The 19,544-nt window shown below is 42.8% G+C and overlaps 1 protein-coding gene across 2 annotated transcripts; it reads right to left on the bottom strand.

Annotated features, from left to right (window-relative positions):
* Positions 1-1,939: 1,939 nt before the first annotated feature.
* On the bottom strand, positions 1,940-12,244 carry CCDC86 (coiled-coil domain containing 86). 2 transcript variants are annotated; one of them, XM_048485670.1, is made up of 4 exons: positions 11,536-12,224; positions 9,696-9,825; positions 7,526-7,600; positions 1,940-6,505 (listed from the first exon to the last, which is right to left on the bottom strand). In XM_048485670.1, exons 1-4 carry the CDS (start codon positions 11,751-11,753, stop codon positions 6,386-6,388), a joined length of 543 nt encoding a protein of 180 aa, XP_048341627.1. In that variant the 5' UTR covers positions 11,754-12,224; the 3' UTR covers positions 1,940-6,385. The 2 variants fall into 2 exon arrangements, with proteins under 2 accessions (XP_048341627.1, XP_048341628.1); XM_048485671.1 differs by lacking the exon at positions 1,940-6,505 and having other exon boundaries at positions 7,531-7,662; positions 11,536-12,244.
* Between the last annotated feature and the right edge of the window lie 7,300 nt (positions 12,245-19,544).

The following is a 19,544-nucleotide window of genomic DNA, read 5'->3' as shown; positions in this document are numbered from 1 at the left end:
TTTAACTTAAATCCAAAGAATTAGAAGCAATTTTTTCCAATGGAACGGATTTTCTGCCTGCTCCTCCTTCTGTTTTTTACATGTTCCCCTTTCTACCTAGATCCTTACCATTAAATTATGTAGGTGAGGAAATTAAGGCAATCCCTGAAACACTGTGGCCTGACAAGCTGTACCTACTAAGAAGTACCTCATACATCCCTTTCCCATCCCACCCTTTCACAAACAGCTTCGGGGGTGACTCCCTCCTATTGTTTCGTCTCTTGATCCACAACCAACCTGCTTTGCTGCTTTGCTGTCTTTTCTCTCAGCTGTTCACATGTCCTACTGAAACTTCTGCTTGTCTTGGGCTATTTGGACACACTAATACAACACTCAAACAAATCAACTTTCAGTTTCTTCAAGCAGAACTTCTTTTTTCTTCTTCCGAGGAGAACAACTCCAAACCGTTCTAGTCAGACAGCAAAATCCTGAAATTTAGAGCATTCCATTCTTCCTAGACCCAGTGATGCCGGGTGTAATCCTTACAGTTTGAATCTTCTAAGCAGTTCTACAGCAAAACCTTTTATGAAATAATTGACGTCAATACTATTTTTGCACAACTCCTTTTTTCTTGGCTGTCCAAGAAGTTAAAAGAAATACATCTGGTGTACAAGAATTCCAGCAAAGTGTACGTAGAGTATATTTCTTCTAACTGGCAGTATTTCTTCTCATTTGTTTGAATTTATGTAAGAAAGATCTCATTTCCCCCAACATTATTTTTGTTGGATCTTGGGCTCTGGTTCTCTGTATCATACGCCTGGAGTATAGAATTTGCCCAGACTTGGCCCCACCCCTTTCCCACAATTGATTCCACAGTACCACATCCCCCTCTGTGCAACTGAAGTCTTTACCTATGTCCTTGAGGGTTGAGGAGAAAGAGCCTTGAGAGCCTTGTGGGCTGTAGCTGCATATTGTGGCTGAGGGCTTCAGAGATTAAGAGAGTACAACTTGTCCGTAGCTATCTATCAGGATGGCTGAGGTAAAACCTGAAGTGAAGCTCAGTCTCTTTTGGACAAAATAGACATTGCATGTCATTGTCTGTAATTTCCACCTGACTTAACAATAAAAATTAGCTTTGAGAGATTGTATCTTAATTAGAGGAACAGGAGAGGGTAGAGGAAAAGAGAAGGTGTGTAATACTTTTCTCTGGCTGCTTTTCTCACTTACTGTTTCCTCCTCCACCATGCAGGAAAAACTCTTTTTCTTCCGACCTCATGAATGAAAACCTTCACACAAGGCACTGAATGATCACTAGCTTTGCGCTGATGAAGAGATAACTTAACTCTTCTCTGATTGGTATGTACTGTGAATATTGCAGCAGTTGCTGCCAAGCCTGGTTCTTCCCTCCCACCCATCTATCCCACCCAGATCCAACCTGTGAGACATGTAATACCTTTGGTCTTCTTTGTTTGGGAATCAAGGTCCGCCAGCAAGCAAGCAGTTAAGGGATGGGGCACAACATACGCTGCACACTGGGATTTGCTTGTACACCTATTCCAGGCAAGAACTCTGAACTCAACCTACCTATAAACAGGATGCAAAGGGAGGAGCTGTAGCACCACCATGTGACTTGATCTGAGTATATCTCCCATAAACATTATCCAAATGACACAAATGAGAATAGGTGAGGGTGGAGGAAATGAACCCTAATTGACTGGATTCTAATTACTTTTAAATACAGAACTTGATATGGGAGGTTGAGGGTTACTTGAGAAAGAGAGGAAGTTTTATAACAGTATTTCGACATAAGAGCTTGGCAAAACAAGTATTTTCCCATTCCAGTTTCCCGAGGGATTCTTTTAATAAATAACATGGAAGGCTTGGTTCCAGGTATACTCTGGAAACCTGACATTAATTCATGTATGGCAGACAATGCATAGAAAACATATCTTCCTAGCACTCAGAGGCAAACACATACATGATTTTATTTAATTATCCAGCAATCTACATAAGGTATTTCACAAGGTAAAAACAATACAACTCTGAAGTTTTTAAAAATATAAATATTAAAACCAGCAAACAAGTAAGAAGTATGTTAGGGATATAAAATAATACTCAGCAAACTAAAATATTACCTACAAAACAACCTTCCAGCTAGACACAAGCCATAACAATAGCAGCAAAAAAATGAAGCTCCTCAGTGAAAAAGCTGGTATACATAAGCATTTTGGCCTAGTGTAAATGACAGCGAAGGTGATGCCAGGTGAGACTGAAGGGGGAGTGCATTCCAAAGATGTGATAGTGCCACTGAAAAATCCCTGACTCTAATTGTGATCTGCCTCACGTCAGCAGGCAAGGGGAGAGAGCAGAGCTTGGGAAGAGGGTCTAAGCCAGCAAGCTGTATGGCGTGAGAAGTCATCCTTCAAGTACCCTGCTTTCAAGACCTTTAGTCTTAAAGCATGGATCCCCAACTCTGTTTAGCCTGCGATCCCTTTTGGAATTTTGAGAACCAATATACAATATACATTTATGCTAGCGAGACCTGGAAAGCATCTACAAGTATCAAAAATAGGCTCGATGTCTTCCAACAGAAGTGCCTACACCGAATCCTGAAGATCTGATATTATGACCACATCACTAACGAAGAGATGCTCTGAAGGAGTGGCATGCGCAAACTCCATACCATTGTTGCACACAGAAGACTTTGACTGGCTGGCCACGTCCTTTGCATGGAGAACGATTGGATCCCAAAGATGGCAACGAGGTGGATTCCTCCTGATGCCAAACGACAGCGAGGACACCCCCAAAACATCTGGAGGAGAACATTTTAGCAAGACCTGAAAGCACTGAATGGGAAGAGGCTGAAACATTCACCTAAGACAAGAAATGCTGGAGAGCACTTGTTGCCCTATATGCTACTTAGCATGGGAGGATCTAACCAGTGGTGGGATTCAGCAGGTTCGCACCACTTTGGCAGAACCAGTTGTTAAAATGGTGCTTGTAAACAACCAGTTGTTAAATTATATGAATCCCACCACCAGAACTGGTTAAATTATTTAAATCCTACCACTGGATCTAACTAATATACAATGGCTACCATAGGAAGCAAGGCCAATCATGAAATGTTAAGGTTACAGGGAATGTTGGAAGATACCAAACCAAGCATCTTCAAAGATGATGTCAGCTGCTTCAAAATGGGCAGCCACTACAGATGCAAAGGCAATTGTTTTCCTCAGGTTTGCAGAAAATCTCCCCCAGTTCATGGGTGTGATTTTTAAAAAAAATTGTATGGTGGGAGTCCAGTAGTGCCTTACAGATCAACAAGATCTGTGGGATACGAGCTTTTAAAGACTTAAAGCTCCTTCTGTCAGATATCAGACAAAGGGAGCTTTGACTGTTAAAATCTTATTGGTCTCTTAAGGTACTACTGGACTCAGATCTAACCCTTGAGAGACAGTCTTTCACTTCTTTCTAGTTTGGCCCTCCTTGATTTGTTGAGGCTTTATTTGCAAACAGCATGCAGTTTTACAGCTAGTAGGCTACAAAGGGTATTCAACCTTTTCAGTGAAATAACATTTACATGGGTGTGTTACATGAACCCAACTGGGTAAGAGAGGACATCCATTTGGGAAAGACTGCTTATTTGTTCAGATCCATTCTTGTTCTCATCAGTTCCTATTTTGAGCTAAATAACTCCTGAGACACAAACGTTGTATGGTTACTTTTTGCCAATCTCTGAATTGGGCCAAAACAGCTTCGGCTCCCAATCAGGGATAAAAGGATTAAACACATAAATAATAAAATAGTATATAAGCTGCTGAAGTAAGCATATTTACGATTATTTTTAACATAGACACCCTTAACATAGTAAGGGATCTTGATGCAAAAGCAAGCTTCTGCATGCTGATTCTCTTGCTTAATAGGCAGCAGGTTGTTGGAGAGCTTCTGTCAGTTCCCTGCGGAAGAAGCTGTTCGATGGTGAAGAAGGCTTGCGGCTTTACTTTGAAATGATCACAAGGGGAGGCAGAATTAGATTTTGGGGAAATACATTTCCCTCCCTAGCTGATCCCTTTGGCTGTGATCCAAAGTTGCTTCTTGTTGAGTGATTGCATTTGGGGGGTTATGCCCTTAGCAGTGAAGTAGGGCTGCCCAACCCCAACCCCCTCACACATAATCTGCTGCCCCTTATGAAATCGTCATTAGTCCCAACTTGTCATATACAAAATCAAAGCTCAGTTTTTCTGAAGGTTGGAGGACTTTGACCTCCTCTGTTAACTTAATGCCTTGTTTTTTTCTTGGGATGGTATTCAGCTAAGCAATCATTTACTGATGAAAGGTAACACATTCATGTCTAATTCAGGTGACATTTCAGCTTCATCAAGAGGTCAATGACCCTGAGGCCCTGCCCTCTTCGTTTGTTTTTGCATTTCTGAGGTCCCACTCTACTGTTGTCATTTGACTCAGATCTGGCATTCTACTAATAAGGATGTTTTTGTATACTGTCACTGTATGCCTTTTCATTTCATCCATTTTCAGTTTTGAGTTCATTTGTTGACATTTTTATGCAATGTTACATCAACTACATGTTATACATAACTCACATAAAATGGATGGAATAACCACACTAAAAAAAGTTTAAATACCTGAATAAAGATTAAGGGAAAGTGTGTGCAAGAGGAAAAAAAGAAAATGAAATCAGTTTTTGAAGTAAAAAAGGAACGTTACAAAATATGGATGAGTTTGTGTGATGAGTTCTAAGGGAAAATATTATTTCTAGACATGTGCTCTGTATGGACTCTGAATACCTTTAAAGTTTAGAAAAGAGGTTGCAGACTTCAGCATTCTGAAGATCTCCACTTCCATTTTCACCCTTGAGTCACAGAAGTGTATGCTTTATAATTGCATTTAATTCTGCAGCCAAACAATTCAAATTTTGTGCCAAAGGCAGCCAAAAAGAGAGAGAATTCCATACCTGTGCAAATCAATTTTAAAAAGTTCTTTAGTTTTGTGTAATTTGTTCTATAATTTTGTATTTGACTTAACTTTTGTTAGTCTGGGGAAAGACAAGAACGCTAAAGCCGGCCCTAACCATTATCTAAACATTTCTCTGACTTTTGAAATTTCAGCACATATTACTTATACTGTCAAGAACAGTCACTTCCAAACATAAATACTCTCAATAAGCAGTAAGTGATGCAGGAATGGGAATGTGTGTGCAATTATGATTCCCATCCTGCTTGGTGCTGCTTTGGCAGGACTGTGTTTTCATGCCTTGCAAGCAGCCTTTGCTTTGTAGGACATAACGCTCTCCTGAACAATGTATTAGCCCTTTGCTAATGATATACTATTCTCAGAATGGAGTTTAACTTGCTGTAATTCTGCTTCTGTCCACAGCAGTGAAACTGTTACTGCTAGCCAAGTTCTTGAACAATAGTTGGTCTCTGAGTGAACACTGCCTTGATTTTGACCAATCAAGGGCAGGATTTTGTTACACAACGTGCAAATAAATCTACTGACCTAAATCCAGAAAAGAGCAAGGATTTTATTTGTGGCAAAACAAGGAGTATCAGAGAAGTTAATTTTAAACCTTCCTTGAGACTGCCATACAGTTAGTTGTTCTTTGCAAAAATACCCACTGTGTACTCATTTGTACACTCAAAGAGATGAGCTGGACTGGAGCCTTTGACACTGGATCTTTGTAGCTATTGATGCAAAAAAATGTAGATGAGTACCTAGTTTTGATTATTGTTAATGACACCTTCAAGTTTCTAGCTACTGAAAGTGGCTAAGACAGAAGTCTGGACCACCCCACCCCACCCCTCACGATGCCCCACATTTAAAACAGCCAGCACAGCTAGGAAAGGCAATGGAAATTATACACCCAGCTCAGTACTAAGTTGTACAGTTAGGTCCACCACACCATGTTGCCCTATAGCCAAAGATCACAGCCGATTTTCAAATCAGATAAACTAAACATTTCAGAACTTCCAATCCAAGAGACTGCCCTTTTTATTCTATCCCTGTGAAGAACACTTTTGCAAATTACCACTAGGTTATTTAGGATCTTTCATATATACCTTAAGTGTAAGTCTATAGACACTCTACATTGCTTTGCTTGAATTCAGATACATTTGCTGTTCTTTGTATTAGAAGATCCTAGGAAGTCAGTAGGTGGCATTTTGCTTCTCCATTGCCAAAAAAATTAAGAGAGAGAGAGAGAGAGAGAGAATTCAGCAAAGGAGTGCATGAATGCAATGTAGTCTTCTCGGTAAAGATCTGAGCTTCAGTTGCAAGAGAAGCCAAAATAGAACAAGCAGTACACTAGCTGCCTTGTGAACTTGGGCCAGCATCCTGACTTATATGTCCTAGGGAGTTATCTTTCCATATAGTGATAAATAATTTCCCCTCAATCCTTGGAAGCTTTGCGCTGTGCCTGGTGTTTCTGTAACAGAGCCAGCGTGTCTCGCTTCTCAATACGGCGCAATTGCTTCTTCTTTGCACGCTTCAATTTCAGCGGATTTCGAATCTGAGAAAGAAAGAGAAATCCATGTAAGAGACCTCTCTGGAAAACTTTTCGACAGAGATCCCAGAAAACAAAAAGGCTTTTGGAAAACACAGGCTGGTCATCTGGCCTACAGAACACCCAACTGAACAAAAGTGTGGACATGCAGTCACTAAAGTAGGAGATGAATTACTGTTCCTCTAACTCAAAAGTATTACCCCTAGAGGACTAATCTTGTATAGGAATAATTCCCAGCATGCATCTTCCTCACTTGGCTCTCTCTGAAAATTCAAATAAAGTCTGTGGCTAAGATTCAGAGAATGCAGTTCAAGTAGATTTATATGTGAATAGACATCTATATCACAGTAGGTGTAAAACTGGGAAAGGGAACTTATGTATGCCTACTTAAGCTCCTTTGAGAAAGATGAGATAAAAAGGCATAGATGGATACAATTAATACATCATACTTTCATATAATCTACATCAACTGAGGGCAGTGAGGCTCAAACAAGGAGTGCATATGTGTTCACTTTGGAGATAATCTCAAATCATTCCTCTTAAATTAAAAGCATCAAGAAAACACAATCAGGTAAAAGTTTACTGGGTTATGAAAAAATGTTCATTTTTAACAGCAATGTGATTTATATAAGCTGCTGAATACTTATGGAGTTAGATTCTATAAAAGTGTCCACTGGCACAAGGCAGATCAAGAGAAATGTCACAATTCCCTCCCGTGATGCAGATGTATTTTCACATTTTTTTTTGTTCACACAGATCCCATGATTTCTAGCACAGTCTTTTCAGGAATGTGTCAAAGGGGCACACTTCTCTTTTTAGCATCAGTGAAAAAGCTGATAGGATCCAACACCCATTTTTGTGCACCGAGCAACCTAATTAATACTGTAGTATTTTCTTTCTACCCAAAATGGGACTCAGAGAGAAAGGATAGACTGTACACAACTATCAGGGCTTCTACTCTGCCACACACAAAGATTGATGCAAGTTTCCTTTCAGGGGAAAATAAGAACTTGTTCTGAGACTCACCACTTGCACGATCTCTGCTTTCCTCTCATTCTCCAGTCGTCGTTTTAAGTTCTCCTCTCGTCGCTGTTTTTTCTTCTGTTAGGTGGAGAAAGTAAAACAGTCATGTACACTGCTTTACAGGCCACAGCCAAAGGAGCCTAGAGGAATGTTTGGACAGAGAATTCCAAAGCACTAAGGCAGCAGTTCTGCAACCCAGTTGCTGCCATTTTAATTTAAAATGTTATGAGAACCTCCAAACCATCTCCTCCTCCCTCATCAGCACCTGCTATGTGCTAGACTGCCCTCATACAAAGTATGTGGCAAGCTGTACATGCCCCATGGACACCTCCAGACTCTATCATCCTTATAACAGCAGGTGAGAAGCCTATTGGTGACGCTTAGAAACCAGTTGAAGTAAAATGTTTGTGTTGTTTGTACATGACCACTAAATTCCTAGATGTGAGCAGAGATCAACTGAAGAGAACAGTAAAAAAGGAAGAACTAAAGATCTGCTCCACAAGATCTATGAAATCAAAGGGAGAAATGTAAAGAATGGTTAGTCATGCAGAAAGATCACCATGGAAATATGTTAACTATACAAGACAAAATAAAGAAAAGATGGGAATAAAACATTGAAGAACTATGCAGAAATGTAAAGAATGGTTAGTCATGCAGAAAGATCACTGGAAATATGTTAACTAAACAAGACAAAATAAAGAAAAGATGGGAATGAAACATTGAAGAACTATACATTGAAGAATTTTTGAAGAATTTACAATTTTAGAAAGTGAAGTGAGAACTGCACTTAAAGCAATTGGGAGAACCAAATCATCAGCAGAACTATTTCAAGCCACAGAAACAATCCATCAAAATCTTAAGAATATGCCAATAAATACAGAGTTTCCAGTACCACATACATATTACTGTTGTCTTTGTTTTGTCCTGGAGAGCTTTTCAAATTGTTATGCTTAACCGGGGAACAAGGAAGGAATGATACAGATCAGGACACTCACAGGGAATTCAGTACAACACTTGCCTTCCCATGGATATAGCAGTGTGATATGTGGGAGATGGAGTTTATTTAAGCACTCGTGCAAAGCTTTGTGAGCCTGTAAAATTTGCTTAGCATTCAGTTGACACTGGGCTATTAAACTACTTTAGTTTACTATGCAGCATTTATATCAGCAATTATACCATGCTAACAATAAAACACTGAACCTAAAAAGAGACAGGGAAAACAAGCCTCACTGAAAAAGACAAAAACACAAAAGTGGAGGCAGCAGAAAAAGAGAGTCCCAACATTAGATGGACTGACTCAATTCAGAAAGCCATAACCCATAGTTTGCAAGACCAGACCAGGACTGTTAATGATAGGATGTTTTGAAGGTCATTAATTCATAAGGTTGTCACAAGTCAGAAGCCACTTGATGGCACTTTAACAAACATACGTACCTCAACCCAGAAAGTTGTCAACAGTTCCAGAAAAATTCTGGACGCAGCTGGCTTTGATTGAGATTGGGGGGGGTGGGGTGGGCAGGTTGAAGGGACAGAGTTGTGTCAGAGCAGGGCCATAAAACAATATGACTGCACCTGGTTAAGTTTATTAGCCAGCCTGTGTTGTGACATTAAATTTTGGGTTTTTTGTTTTTAATATATTTCATTTTTGCTGGCAGGTAGATTGAGCTCTGTAAGGGAGGTGGCTAACACTTAAAATAAATTAAATAAATAGACTTCCAGGCACTTGAGATGAGATAAGGAAGTGGGATACCAGATTCTGGAAAATCTCAAGTCATAATCTTGAATTTCATCTCAGAATGCTATCAAGAAAATATAAACTATGTACTAGACTAGAGTCTGGGAGATTCAGGTTCAAATCTCAGCTTTGCCATGGAAGCTTGCCATGGAAGCTTGGCAAGTCACACATTCTTAAGCAAACTCATCTCACAGGACCGCTGCAATGAAAACACTCACAGGGGGAGAGTACAATATAAGCTGCCTTAGGTTCCTATTGTGGATAGAAGTAAGATAATGAACTAAACATATTTATTCCAAGCATATCAAATTATTAGTAGCACTGGAAGAGCTGCACTTTTTATTAGCACCCATAGTAATAGTCTGCTTCAGTACTAGTGACAGACACATAGCTATAATTGTTTAACAGGTGATTCTATATCATTGTCTGCCTCCTCACCTCACGTTCTCTCTGTTTTTCTTCCTCCAGCTGCCGGACAAAATCTTTGACCGCTTTTTTCTCCTGACGTACCTTCATCTTGCGTTCCCAAGAGGTATGCAAAGGCTTGTCCTGAATCATATGAGAAAATCTAATGAGGGGGAAAATACATTTGTTAGCAGCTTAAATTAAGACAGCTGTCTTCTAGCATTAGCACAACGTACCGAAACTGCTGTCTTATGCATATTTACCCATAAGCCTCATAGTAGGACTTACTTTTGAATAAACAAACTTGTTTGCATTACTTGAAAAATACATAATGGTAGAGTTATAGAATGGTAGAAATCCCTCATCCTGGGTAATATTTGGATGAGAGACCTCCAAGTAATACCCGTGGCATGACACAGAGGCAGGCAATGGCAACCCATGTCCAAATTTCTCTTGCCTTGAAAACCCTACAGCAGTGGTTCTCAACCTTCCTAATGCCGTGATCCTTTAATACATTTCCTCATGTTGTGGTGACCCGTAACCATAAAATTATTTGTGTCTCGGTATATCTGTTTTCTGATGGTCTTAGGCGACCCCTGTGAAAGGGTCATTCGACCCCCAAAGGGGTTGTGACCCACAGGTTGAGAACCACTGCGCTACAGGGTTGCCATAAGTCAATTGTTACTCAATGGCAAAGAAAAAAAATCAAGCAAATCAAAACCCAAAACAGATACTACAAAAGAGTTAGAGCACTAATCAATGAAGAAAATTACCCAGAATTCATGTAACCCAATATGAGAGCCTTTTGCTATACTAATATTGAATCTGAACTAGAGAGACACTGGCCATTTATGTATGCACTACTTACCATGCAGCAGTTTGCTTTGCAATAGGTCTCTCCCACAGTTTTTGGTTTACACAGCGATTCTCCCCCTGTAAAGCATCCCTAGCTGACCAGACACACCATTTTACCTGCCCCCCACTTCTTTGTTCTTTCTATGCAAACTCCATTTGCTGAGACTGCCTGCTGCCTTTGTGTGTGTGCTATCTTTAGTTCATCATTACTCTGCTAGACCTGGTCAATTTCATTGGGTATTTGACTTTAGTGATAAACCTTCAGTGTTTAAAAAAGCCCTTTTGATTATTCTGAAACGATAGTCCAGACTCAGAGAGTGGAAGAAACTGCTGTTGTGTAGGTGGAGGAACGGGGAGAGGAGCAAGAAAACCTGAAGTAGCCTTAGCACACAGTGATCTCTTACCCTTTTCCTGTGAAGAAAATGTTGCACGAACAGATTTTGGAGACTGCAGGGATTTTCCAATGTCAAAGCACAATAAGTTCCTTAATGGGAAAGTGTGTGTGTGTGTAACTGAGAATCAAGCTGAAGGGAATGCATGCTTAATGCAAAGGAGATGACAAAGCCACAGATTCAAGTGCTCACTGCCATGAAACTCATTAGGAGATCTGAGTCTGGTCATTCTGACAGGGCTAATGTTAGGATAAAGCACAGAACAGTGAGCCATGGATGCTGCCCTGAATTCTTTCGAGGAACAGCTAAATAAAAATGGAGACCTACCCAATACAAGTGACATGGTTTTACCTAGAACAACACCATAAAACAAAAGCCTACCAAACTTCACAATACTTTTTTTTAGGGAAGCCTCCCACCCTGTCCCTTTGGGAACACGAGTAGATACGTATAACTTATAAAATAAACTCTGATACCAGTCCATGCATTTGGAAGACATGACAAATGCAAGCAATGTGTTCATGTGACCCGTCACTCCTCAATAAACCCATGCAATCCCAGTTCTGTTCACAGGTCAACTGCGCTCACTGTTCCGGCCACTCAGCCACCCATGGTCAAGCGCTCACCGTTTCTTGCCGGGATCCTTCCACACCCGTCCTGATTTAGGCTTCCCTTTGGGGATAACGACGGTCACCTCCACCTCCTTTCGTTTCTTGGCCAAAGTCGTTCCTTGAGGCTTCCCAGGTTGTGTTTCCGGCAAGACAGTAGCTCCTTCTGCATTCCCATGTGGCAAAAACTTCGCAGCCTGCTCAGTCTCGGCACTCCCCGGCCCCATCTCAGCCATAAAGATTATCGGACTCTCTCGGGGTTCTCCACAAACGTACACATACCTTCCTCCACGCGGGACGTTCAAGAGTGTCCCTGTATAATGACGTCACGTCCGCGACCATGAATACAGTCTCGGGAGCCATTTCACCATAGAGATGGAGGAACTATTCGAGACCTTCCATTTTGCTGTGTCGTACTGCGACTCGGCGCGCTTTTTGGGTTTGCCCGAGAATGAACGCTTGTGCGCAGTTCTGTCTACAGCTCAGCCCTGGTTTGAGTTTAACCAGAATTACCTTCGCTGCAGCAGGAGGCATTCAAGGAATTCAAAACAGCCATAAGCACAAAGAGACGGGGTGGGGCGAATTTGTGTGCAGGGGGAGGGGAGAGCGTCATTACTCGTTAATACTCTAGAAAGGAGGATTCTTCAGCTATGATTCTCAGGCATACACGAGGTGAAAAAGCAAGAGGAAAGCGAAGACAGAACGTCCGTCTGTCTAGATCGGGGTCGGGAACCTTTTCCCCTCAAAGAGCCACCTGCTCGCACGCTCGCACCCCCCCCCCCGCCCGCTCACCCCCGCGCCTGCAGGGCAGGTGAGGATGGGGCCAGCGGCCCGCAACCAGCGAGCCGGGCGGTAGGCAAAACCCGCGGCACAGTGGGCAATGAATGTGCCCGCCCTGCTCCCTGCAGGGCGGGTGAAGATGGGGCCGGCGGCTTGGCTTGGCCGGCCGCCGGGAGAGCGCTCGCCCTGCAACCAGCGCGGCGGGTGGGAAGCAAGCTGGCGGCGCTGCCTAGCCGGCCGTGGGCGATGGATGCGCCCGCCCTGCTGCCTGCAGGGTGGGCGAAGATGGGACCAGCGGTTCGGCTTGGCCGGCTGCCGGAAGAGTGCTCGCCCTGCAACCAGCGGGGCGGGCGGGAAGCAAGCCGGCGGCGCGGCCTAGCCGGCCGTGGGTGATGGATGCGCCCACCCTGCTCCCTGCAGGGTGGGCGAGGATGGGGCTGGCGGCTCGGCTCATGGAGCCGCAGAACAGCGGCGGAAGAGCCGCGGGTTCCCGACCCCTGGTCTAGATAACGTGGGTGGAGGTTAGTTTCACTTTCTCTCTTTTGCCTCTGTATCCAAGTGGAGTCTGGCCTTCTATCATTTTGTAAAATTCATGATGGGCCATTGCCTTTCCAAGGCAAGGTTGCCAGCCTCAGGTTGGTGATACCTGGATGTTTTGGGGGTGGGGCCTGAGGAAAGCAGGGTTTTGGAAAGGAGGGGACTTCAATATGGTGTAACACCTTAGAGTTCACCCTCCAAAGTAGCCATTTTCTCCAGGTGAACTTCTCTCTATTGCCAGGAGATGTTGTAATCCCAGGAGATCTCCAGCCTCCACCTGGAGGTTGGCAACGCTATCCCAGGGTCTCTGGCAGCCAAGAATCTACACCTTTATCTTCACTGCCACAACCCAGTGGACTCCATAATACTGTCAGTATTTTCTGCAACTGTGGATTTAAGATTACTCACCTGTCATACTCTGTACTACCATGGATTTAAGAATACTCACCTGCCATACCTTTATGCAACTGTAGCCTTAGGAATACTTACCTGCAGTACTTTCTGCAACCAGTAATATAGGGATACTAAATTCATTAAGGACTGGTTGAAGATCCTTATTGTAGACAGTAACATCCTGAGGATCAGAAACATATCTCTCTTTGCCCCACTGGTCTGTTGCAATCTTGATCTCCATATGTAGCTGCTTTCCTCTTCTGTAGGTACCTTTTCTATATTTGTTAGCTGCTTCTTGAAGTGACAGGTTCATTCTCATCCTTCTTTACCCCTAATCCTTCCTTCAACTCACCTCAGCCTTGCCCTGAAGATTACAAAAAAAAGTTCTCTGGTAGTTGTTGGATCTGCCGTAGAGTGGTTTGCATAAGACAAACCCCCAGAATGATCTGAAATTGTAGAAATAGATCCCCATGTCACAGAAAAGAGCCTCCATATAATGATTGCTACAACAGCACCAGTAGAGTGAAAGACTTCATACCTGGCTGTTTGCCAAACTTCTAGACGCAGAATCTTTGGTTTAGTAACACCAAAGCATTCTGTGTGAGCATTTTAACTGCTATCAAGTTTGTTCTGACCTATGGTAATCCTGTGCCAGTGACAGCGAACCTTTTTGAGACCGAGTGCCCAAACTGCAACCCAAACCCCACTTGTTTATCGCAAAGTACCAACCCAGCAATTTAACCTGAATGCTGAGGTTTTCATTTAGAAAAAACTGGTTGGCTCCCTCTTCCTCTGCCACACCCACATAAGCAGGGGCCAGCCTGCTCTAACCATCAGGTCCTGTGCGCACCGCTCTGTGCCTCTCTAGCATCTCTGCCTCCTCTGTGCCCCCCCCCCTCGGGCAGCAGCCACCAGGAGCACAGGCATCAGGCCTGCCAGCCGAGTCCTCCCTACTCACCGCGGTGCACGTACGTTGTGCTTGGTGGCCCAGGCCGGCCTAGATGTGTGTGTGGGTGTGTGTGTGTGATTTTTCACCCCCCCACACACATGATGAACTTTGTGTGTGCGTGCCCACAGAGAGGGCTCCGAGTGCCACCTCTGGCACCCGTGCCATAGGTTCGCCATCACTGTCCTATGCCATGACCTCCAAAACATCCTATTGTTAGCCTTACTCAAGTCTTCCAGACAGAGAGCCCTGGTTTCCTTTATAGCCAAACCATTTCATGTTGGGTCTTCCTCTTTTCCTGCAGTCTTCAAATTTTCCTAGTGTTATTATCTTTTCTAGTGACTCTTGTCTTCTCATAATGTGACCAAAGTACAAAAACCCAAGTTTAGTCATTTTAGCTTCTGGGAAGAGTTCAGGTTTAATTTGACCTAGAATCCATTGATTTGTTCATGTAAGGATGTCTATCTCTTGACCACAAGAGATAGGAATATTCACTATGGTGCCAGTGACCCTGGCATATCCAAATGTACCTAATTCCTGGTAACCAGTTGTTCTAAGGGGCTTCCACACAGAACAGCTGGATGGGTTCATCTCATCTGGTGTCAGCCTCAATTTCGTAGACCAATTAAGTTGACAGAAACCAGGAAGAGTTCAGGCTTAATCTGATCTAGAATTCACTGATTTGTCCTTCTGGTGATCCACAATATCTGTAAAACTCTTCCAACCCCATACTTCAAAGGACTCTATTTTCTTCCTTTCAACTTTCTTCGCTCACTAATTTTTACTGCTATACATAGTAATGGGGAATATCATTTTCACATTTCATTTCACATTTAATTTATATCCCGCCCTCCCCCGGAGGGCTCAGGGCGGCAAACAACAGTAGTGAACAAACAATAAAGCATAGCATAAACAGCAACAACAATAAAGCATCATACAACAATATCAACAGCATAATAATGGATCACAATAATATACATGGTATGAATTAACTTGATCTTGGTGGCCCACAACATATCCTTACACTTAAGGATCTTTCCAGCTCCTTCAACAGCTTTTCTTCAGCAAAGACTTCCATCCTGGGCCGATTACACACAGGGCATCTGCTGCACAATGGGGGCAAATGTCTGATGGAGCAAGATTTCTTGCATGGATGTATTTTCTCAAGCCCCACTTTCACTTTCTCTGAATCAAGTCAGACTACAAATTGAATTTTGTTTCGCCACCAGAGCAGGGAGTTTTTCCAGTGAGCACAGCTTTCCCCCAGAACTCTTCCCTCCACCCATGGCCAGCCTGCCTAACTTCCCACTCCTTTCACTGCCATCCATGCCTTCCCCTTGCCCTGTTCCATGCTGTTGGTGCCTTCCTGTTTTGTAATGTATGTATCAATATAACAGAGTTGGCTTTTGCAAGGAACAGAACAAGCAGGGTCTGTTTCTGGCTCCACCTCCCCCACTCTGCTTCTGCCTTCCCCAATGATCAGGTGGGCTTTTAAAAACCTTTTTCAGACAAGCCTTTAAAAAAAAAAAAACTTCTCTCCTGAAGCTGAGAGAGAGAGGAGGGGAAGGAAGCAGGGAGAATATCAGTTTTATAATATTGGGACTACTTAGTGTTATGAGATCTGTGCCTTTAAGAGGAGCAGAGTTAACAGAACCAGGAAACAGGTCTCGTGAGACTAGCTGAGACTGTCTGCTTCTTTGTGTGTAAACAGAGAAATGCAAGGATATCACACATCAGGCCCACCACACAGCTAAATGGCCCAAGGTAAATGTTCCATGACCATGACCTTTCTTTTTCTCTTCCTACCTACGTTCTTTCTTAACTCACATAAGATACAAGGTGGCTGGCAAACAGAACACTTAACAACTTTGGGCAGCAACTAAACAAAAAAGTACAAACAGAACAAGAAAAAACAGCAACTGAAGCAACAAGTTAAAGGAGGAAAAGGCCCAAACTCTTATAAAACCTTAAACTTCCTATGAAAAATCTTTGCATTGTCCAAATATCCTGTTAAAGAATCCTGCCCAACAAAACCCCAAGACCGATCAGATATCTTCCCAAATTCTCATAAAAACTATCCCATGTAATCAAGGTCCCATCTAAAAAGCCCTGTGACAAAACAGGCAAATCCAAGCCTCGCAGAGAAAGTCCAGACAGGAGAAATTGTCAGGATTTCCTCATTCGTTCGTTTACTCTTCACTTTTTCACTCTTCCAGCACGGTCTCTGTGTCACTTCCTTTCCTCTTTACTTTCTGTTCCCTTTTCAATTTTCTTTTTCCAGTTTCTGATGTCAATTCCACTTTTGCTAGCTCCCCTTCATCCTCATTCTCATTTTAATCATGATATATATTTTTAGAATGAGTTTTTCCTAGTCACCAAAATCTCTTAGGCCAGTCCTTGCTCTTCTTAATTTCTTCTCTGACTCAGTTTCCAGTTTCCTACCTTTATCTCCACCGTTGACCTTCCTCTTCTTTCCATCCTGCCCCCCCCCCCCCCAAACTGTCCTGTAGTGTGTATTTTAGCTATTCCTTTCAAAGGCTTTTTACTCGCCTGGTCAGTCTTCAGCAATTCAAGGAACTGCTTGTTACATCAACAAAACACTGGGATAGATTTAGATAGATGTGCCCTCCTACCCAGCATGTTCTGTGCTTTGACAAAGATTCTGGGGCACACTTATCAGACCTCAAAAAACAGCACAGAACATCTTGGGCCAGCCAGACTTTTTCATCTTCAAGAGTTCCCACTGTCTGGCAGGAGTCACCTTCTCCTTTTGAGTCCCTGCTTTTCCAGCCCCACAACCTGGTCTGCCTGCTCTCAGGGGCTGCAATGCTGCCTTCTCCCTACTGTGTGGAATCATACATCTCAGTTTCGACTGAACTTCCTATAAACATGCTATGAAATCACAGTTGGTACCAAAGTGTTCTTTCAGGAGGGAAAGAATCCTGGGGGACACTGGCAGGGTAAACGGAACTCAGGCCAGCATCCACGGGAAGAACACTGCCACAATTGTTATTTCCCGTTGCTTGGGTACTACAGCTTGGATGCTATAGACGGGGAAAATGCAGGTGGAAGCCCTGCTGTGATGCATTGTCAGAAAACCATTAGAAAGCATTGCCATGTGGAAAAAGTCTCAATCTAAGGATAGTTTAACAATGTTCAGGGATGCTTGTTTGTTGCACTCTTCATTCTTCTACAGCATTATTTGTACAGTTTGCAGCAGCAAATGTTGAATGATGGTCATAAGATGAGATGATATTATCAACCCAGCTACCCCTGTATTGTATGAGAAGCCCCAGCTACCATAAAATATGGTGTTTAGGAGAAGTAACTAAACCATTCTCCCCCCCCCCCTCTCATTTTTTGTTTTGCCTGTAGGGAGTTTACAATGTCTCCTCCCCATAATTTTTCAATGATGTTTCTTGTTGTTTGTTTCAAATAATAGAGAAGCTTACCAGCTGGCTCATCTTTACTCTGCTTTATCTATATGAAAAAAGACTGGATTGGTTGTTGGCAACCAGTTACTTTCTTGCTGTATTTTGAATGAGAGCCAGTGTGATATAGGAGTATAAGCCGCTCGTGTTATGACCCATACAGCTCTTGCCTTATCAACAATGGCCCCTGTTTCAAATAGGTTTTGTCCATGCAGGTCCTGTAATCCCAAATGTAGCTTATTTGATGGTCAAAGTTGACCCCCTCCAGTTGAAAAAATGATAGGATCTAAGCCTATGCATGTGTTTCCGCCAGGAAAATAACCCTGAGTGTTGGATTTATTGTTTGCCCAATGTATATATGCTTATGTCTTAGCTAGGTTTTTCCAGTCGATTTAAGGTTTATTAATGTTAGTCTAGGACAGTGATGGCGAACCTTTTCGAGACCGAGTGCCCAAACAGCACCCCAAAACCCACTTATTTATCGCAAAGTGCCAACACAGCAATTTAACCTGAATGCTGAGGTTTCATGGTTGGCTCTGAGGCATGTATTACTCGGGAGTAAGCTTGGTGGTAGTTGTTGGCTTTGCTTGAAGCAACTGTGCAACTCTTCGAATGGGTGAATCACAACCCTAGGAGGATTTACTCAGAAGCAGGCCACATTACCAGCAACTGAGCTTACTCCCAGGTAAAGGATCACACTTTAGTTCTTTGCATGAAAATCAGTAAGGTTTAACAGTGCTTAACAGGGTTACCTATACTGCTTCCCCCAAACTAGGTCTTAGGTTTAATGCTAATAATACAGCCCAGCGGCCCAGGCCAGCCTAGATGTGGGGGGGGGGGGGCGATTTCTCCCCCACATGATGAACTCTGTTTGTGTGTGCCCACAGAGAGGGCTCTGAGTGCCACCTCTGGCACCCGTGCCATAGGTTCGCCATCACTGGTCTAGGATATTCTTGTTTGTGCTCTTTTAATATATTGTAAGTTCTGTAGGATTGCATCTAATGTTTAAATTAGAAACTTTATTTTAGATATTTGTATCTGGTAGTAAAAGCTATAGCTTGTAACAGCTGATATTAAGACCCAAAGAAGTTAGTTTTGGAATTCAGTTTGGGCCAACACCCGGTCAACCTCTTTAGTGAAAACAAAGACCCTTTTGGAATTACAAATTGAATCTGATGACGGCGCCTCAGATACCCCAGCCGTTGGAGAACGCACCAAGATCACCATTGGACCATTAGAACTTTCTTTTGTTGCGGGACTGAGGCACGGGAGCCTCAGGACATAACTCAAGGAAGCAGCCCATCTGATAACCAGACACCTGGGTGTGTTAACAGCCTCACTCAGTTTTATGAATGGACACTTTCCGCTCCCTGTTTCTGCACTATCGTCAAGTCTCACGGGAAGACGCCTGACAGCGAGATCTAATGGTCCCATTCACAAAGTTGTAACTGTACCTTTCTTTTATGTGTTGATGTTTCTTTATTGTTGCAAGGTAAGGATCTGCCCCTTTACCTGCCCCCTTGCCCTCTTTTGATTTTTGCGTATAAAAGGTCCTGCGCTTGGCTACAAGAGTGCGATTTCTCCTGCCTAAGCTGTAGCAACCACTTTTGAATAAAAATATTTGCTTCCAAAGAACACCGGCTTCCTGCACCTCACTACGTTGCCTGAGCTGAAATCACTTAATGTTACCTGAGCAGCAGCGGTAACACATGGACTGGCTTACCATTGCAATATCTTTTTTAGACAGAACTTTGGCAGTAGCACGGAAATTATTTGATTCCAGTGTTTCACTATAAAGCAAATAAAGTGGATTCAGTCTGTAATCCTAAATATATTCCTGTAGTTTTCATCTATGGTACTGTTTTTCCACTATAAACGTATTTACTGAACCTGTTTCATGCCAAATAAAATTAGTAATGAACAAACAACTCTACACAAAG

This window comes from Sphaerodactylus townsendi, linkage group LG02, assembly GCF_021028975.2.
Source record: "Sphaerodactylus townsendi isolate TG3544 linkage group LG02, MPM_Stown_v2.3, whole genome shotgun sequence".
Taxonomy (NCBI): domain Eukaryota; kingdom Metazoa; phylum Chordata; class Lepidosauria; order Squamata; family Sphaerodactylidae; genus Sphaerodactylus; species Sphaerodactylus townsendi.
This window is presented reverse-complemented; position numbering and strand designations above follow the sequence as displayed.

Excerpts from the sequence above, each read along its gene's own strand:
- CCDC86 (XM_048485670.1), bottom strand. The coding sequence starts at position 11,753 with ATGGCTGAGATGGGGCCGGGGAGTGCCGAGACTGAGCAGGCTGCGAAG. Across the intron at positions 9,826-11,535 it reads AAGGATCCCGGCAAGAAACG|ATTTTCTCATATGATTCAGG; the intron begins GTGAGCGCTTGA and ends CCCCCTCATTAG. Across the intron at positions 7,601-9,695 it reads AAAAACAGAGAGAACGTGAG|AAGAAAAAACAGCGACGAGA; the intron begins GTGAGGAGGCAG and ends TCCACCTAACAG.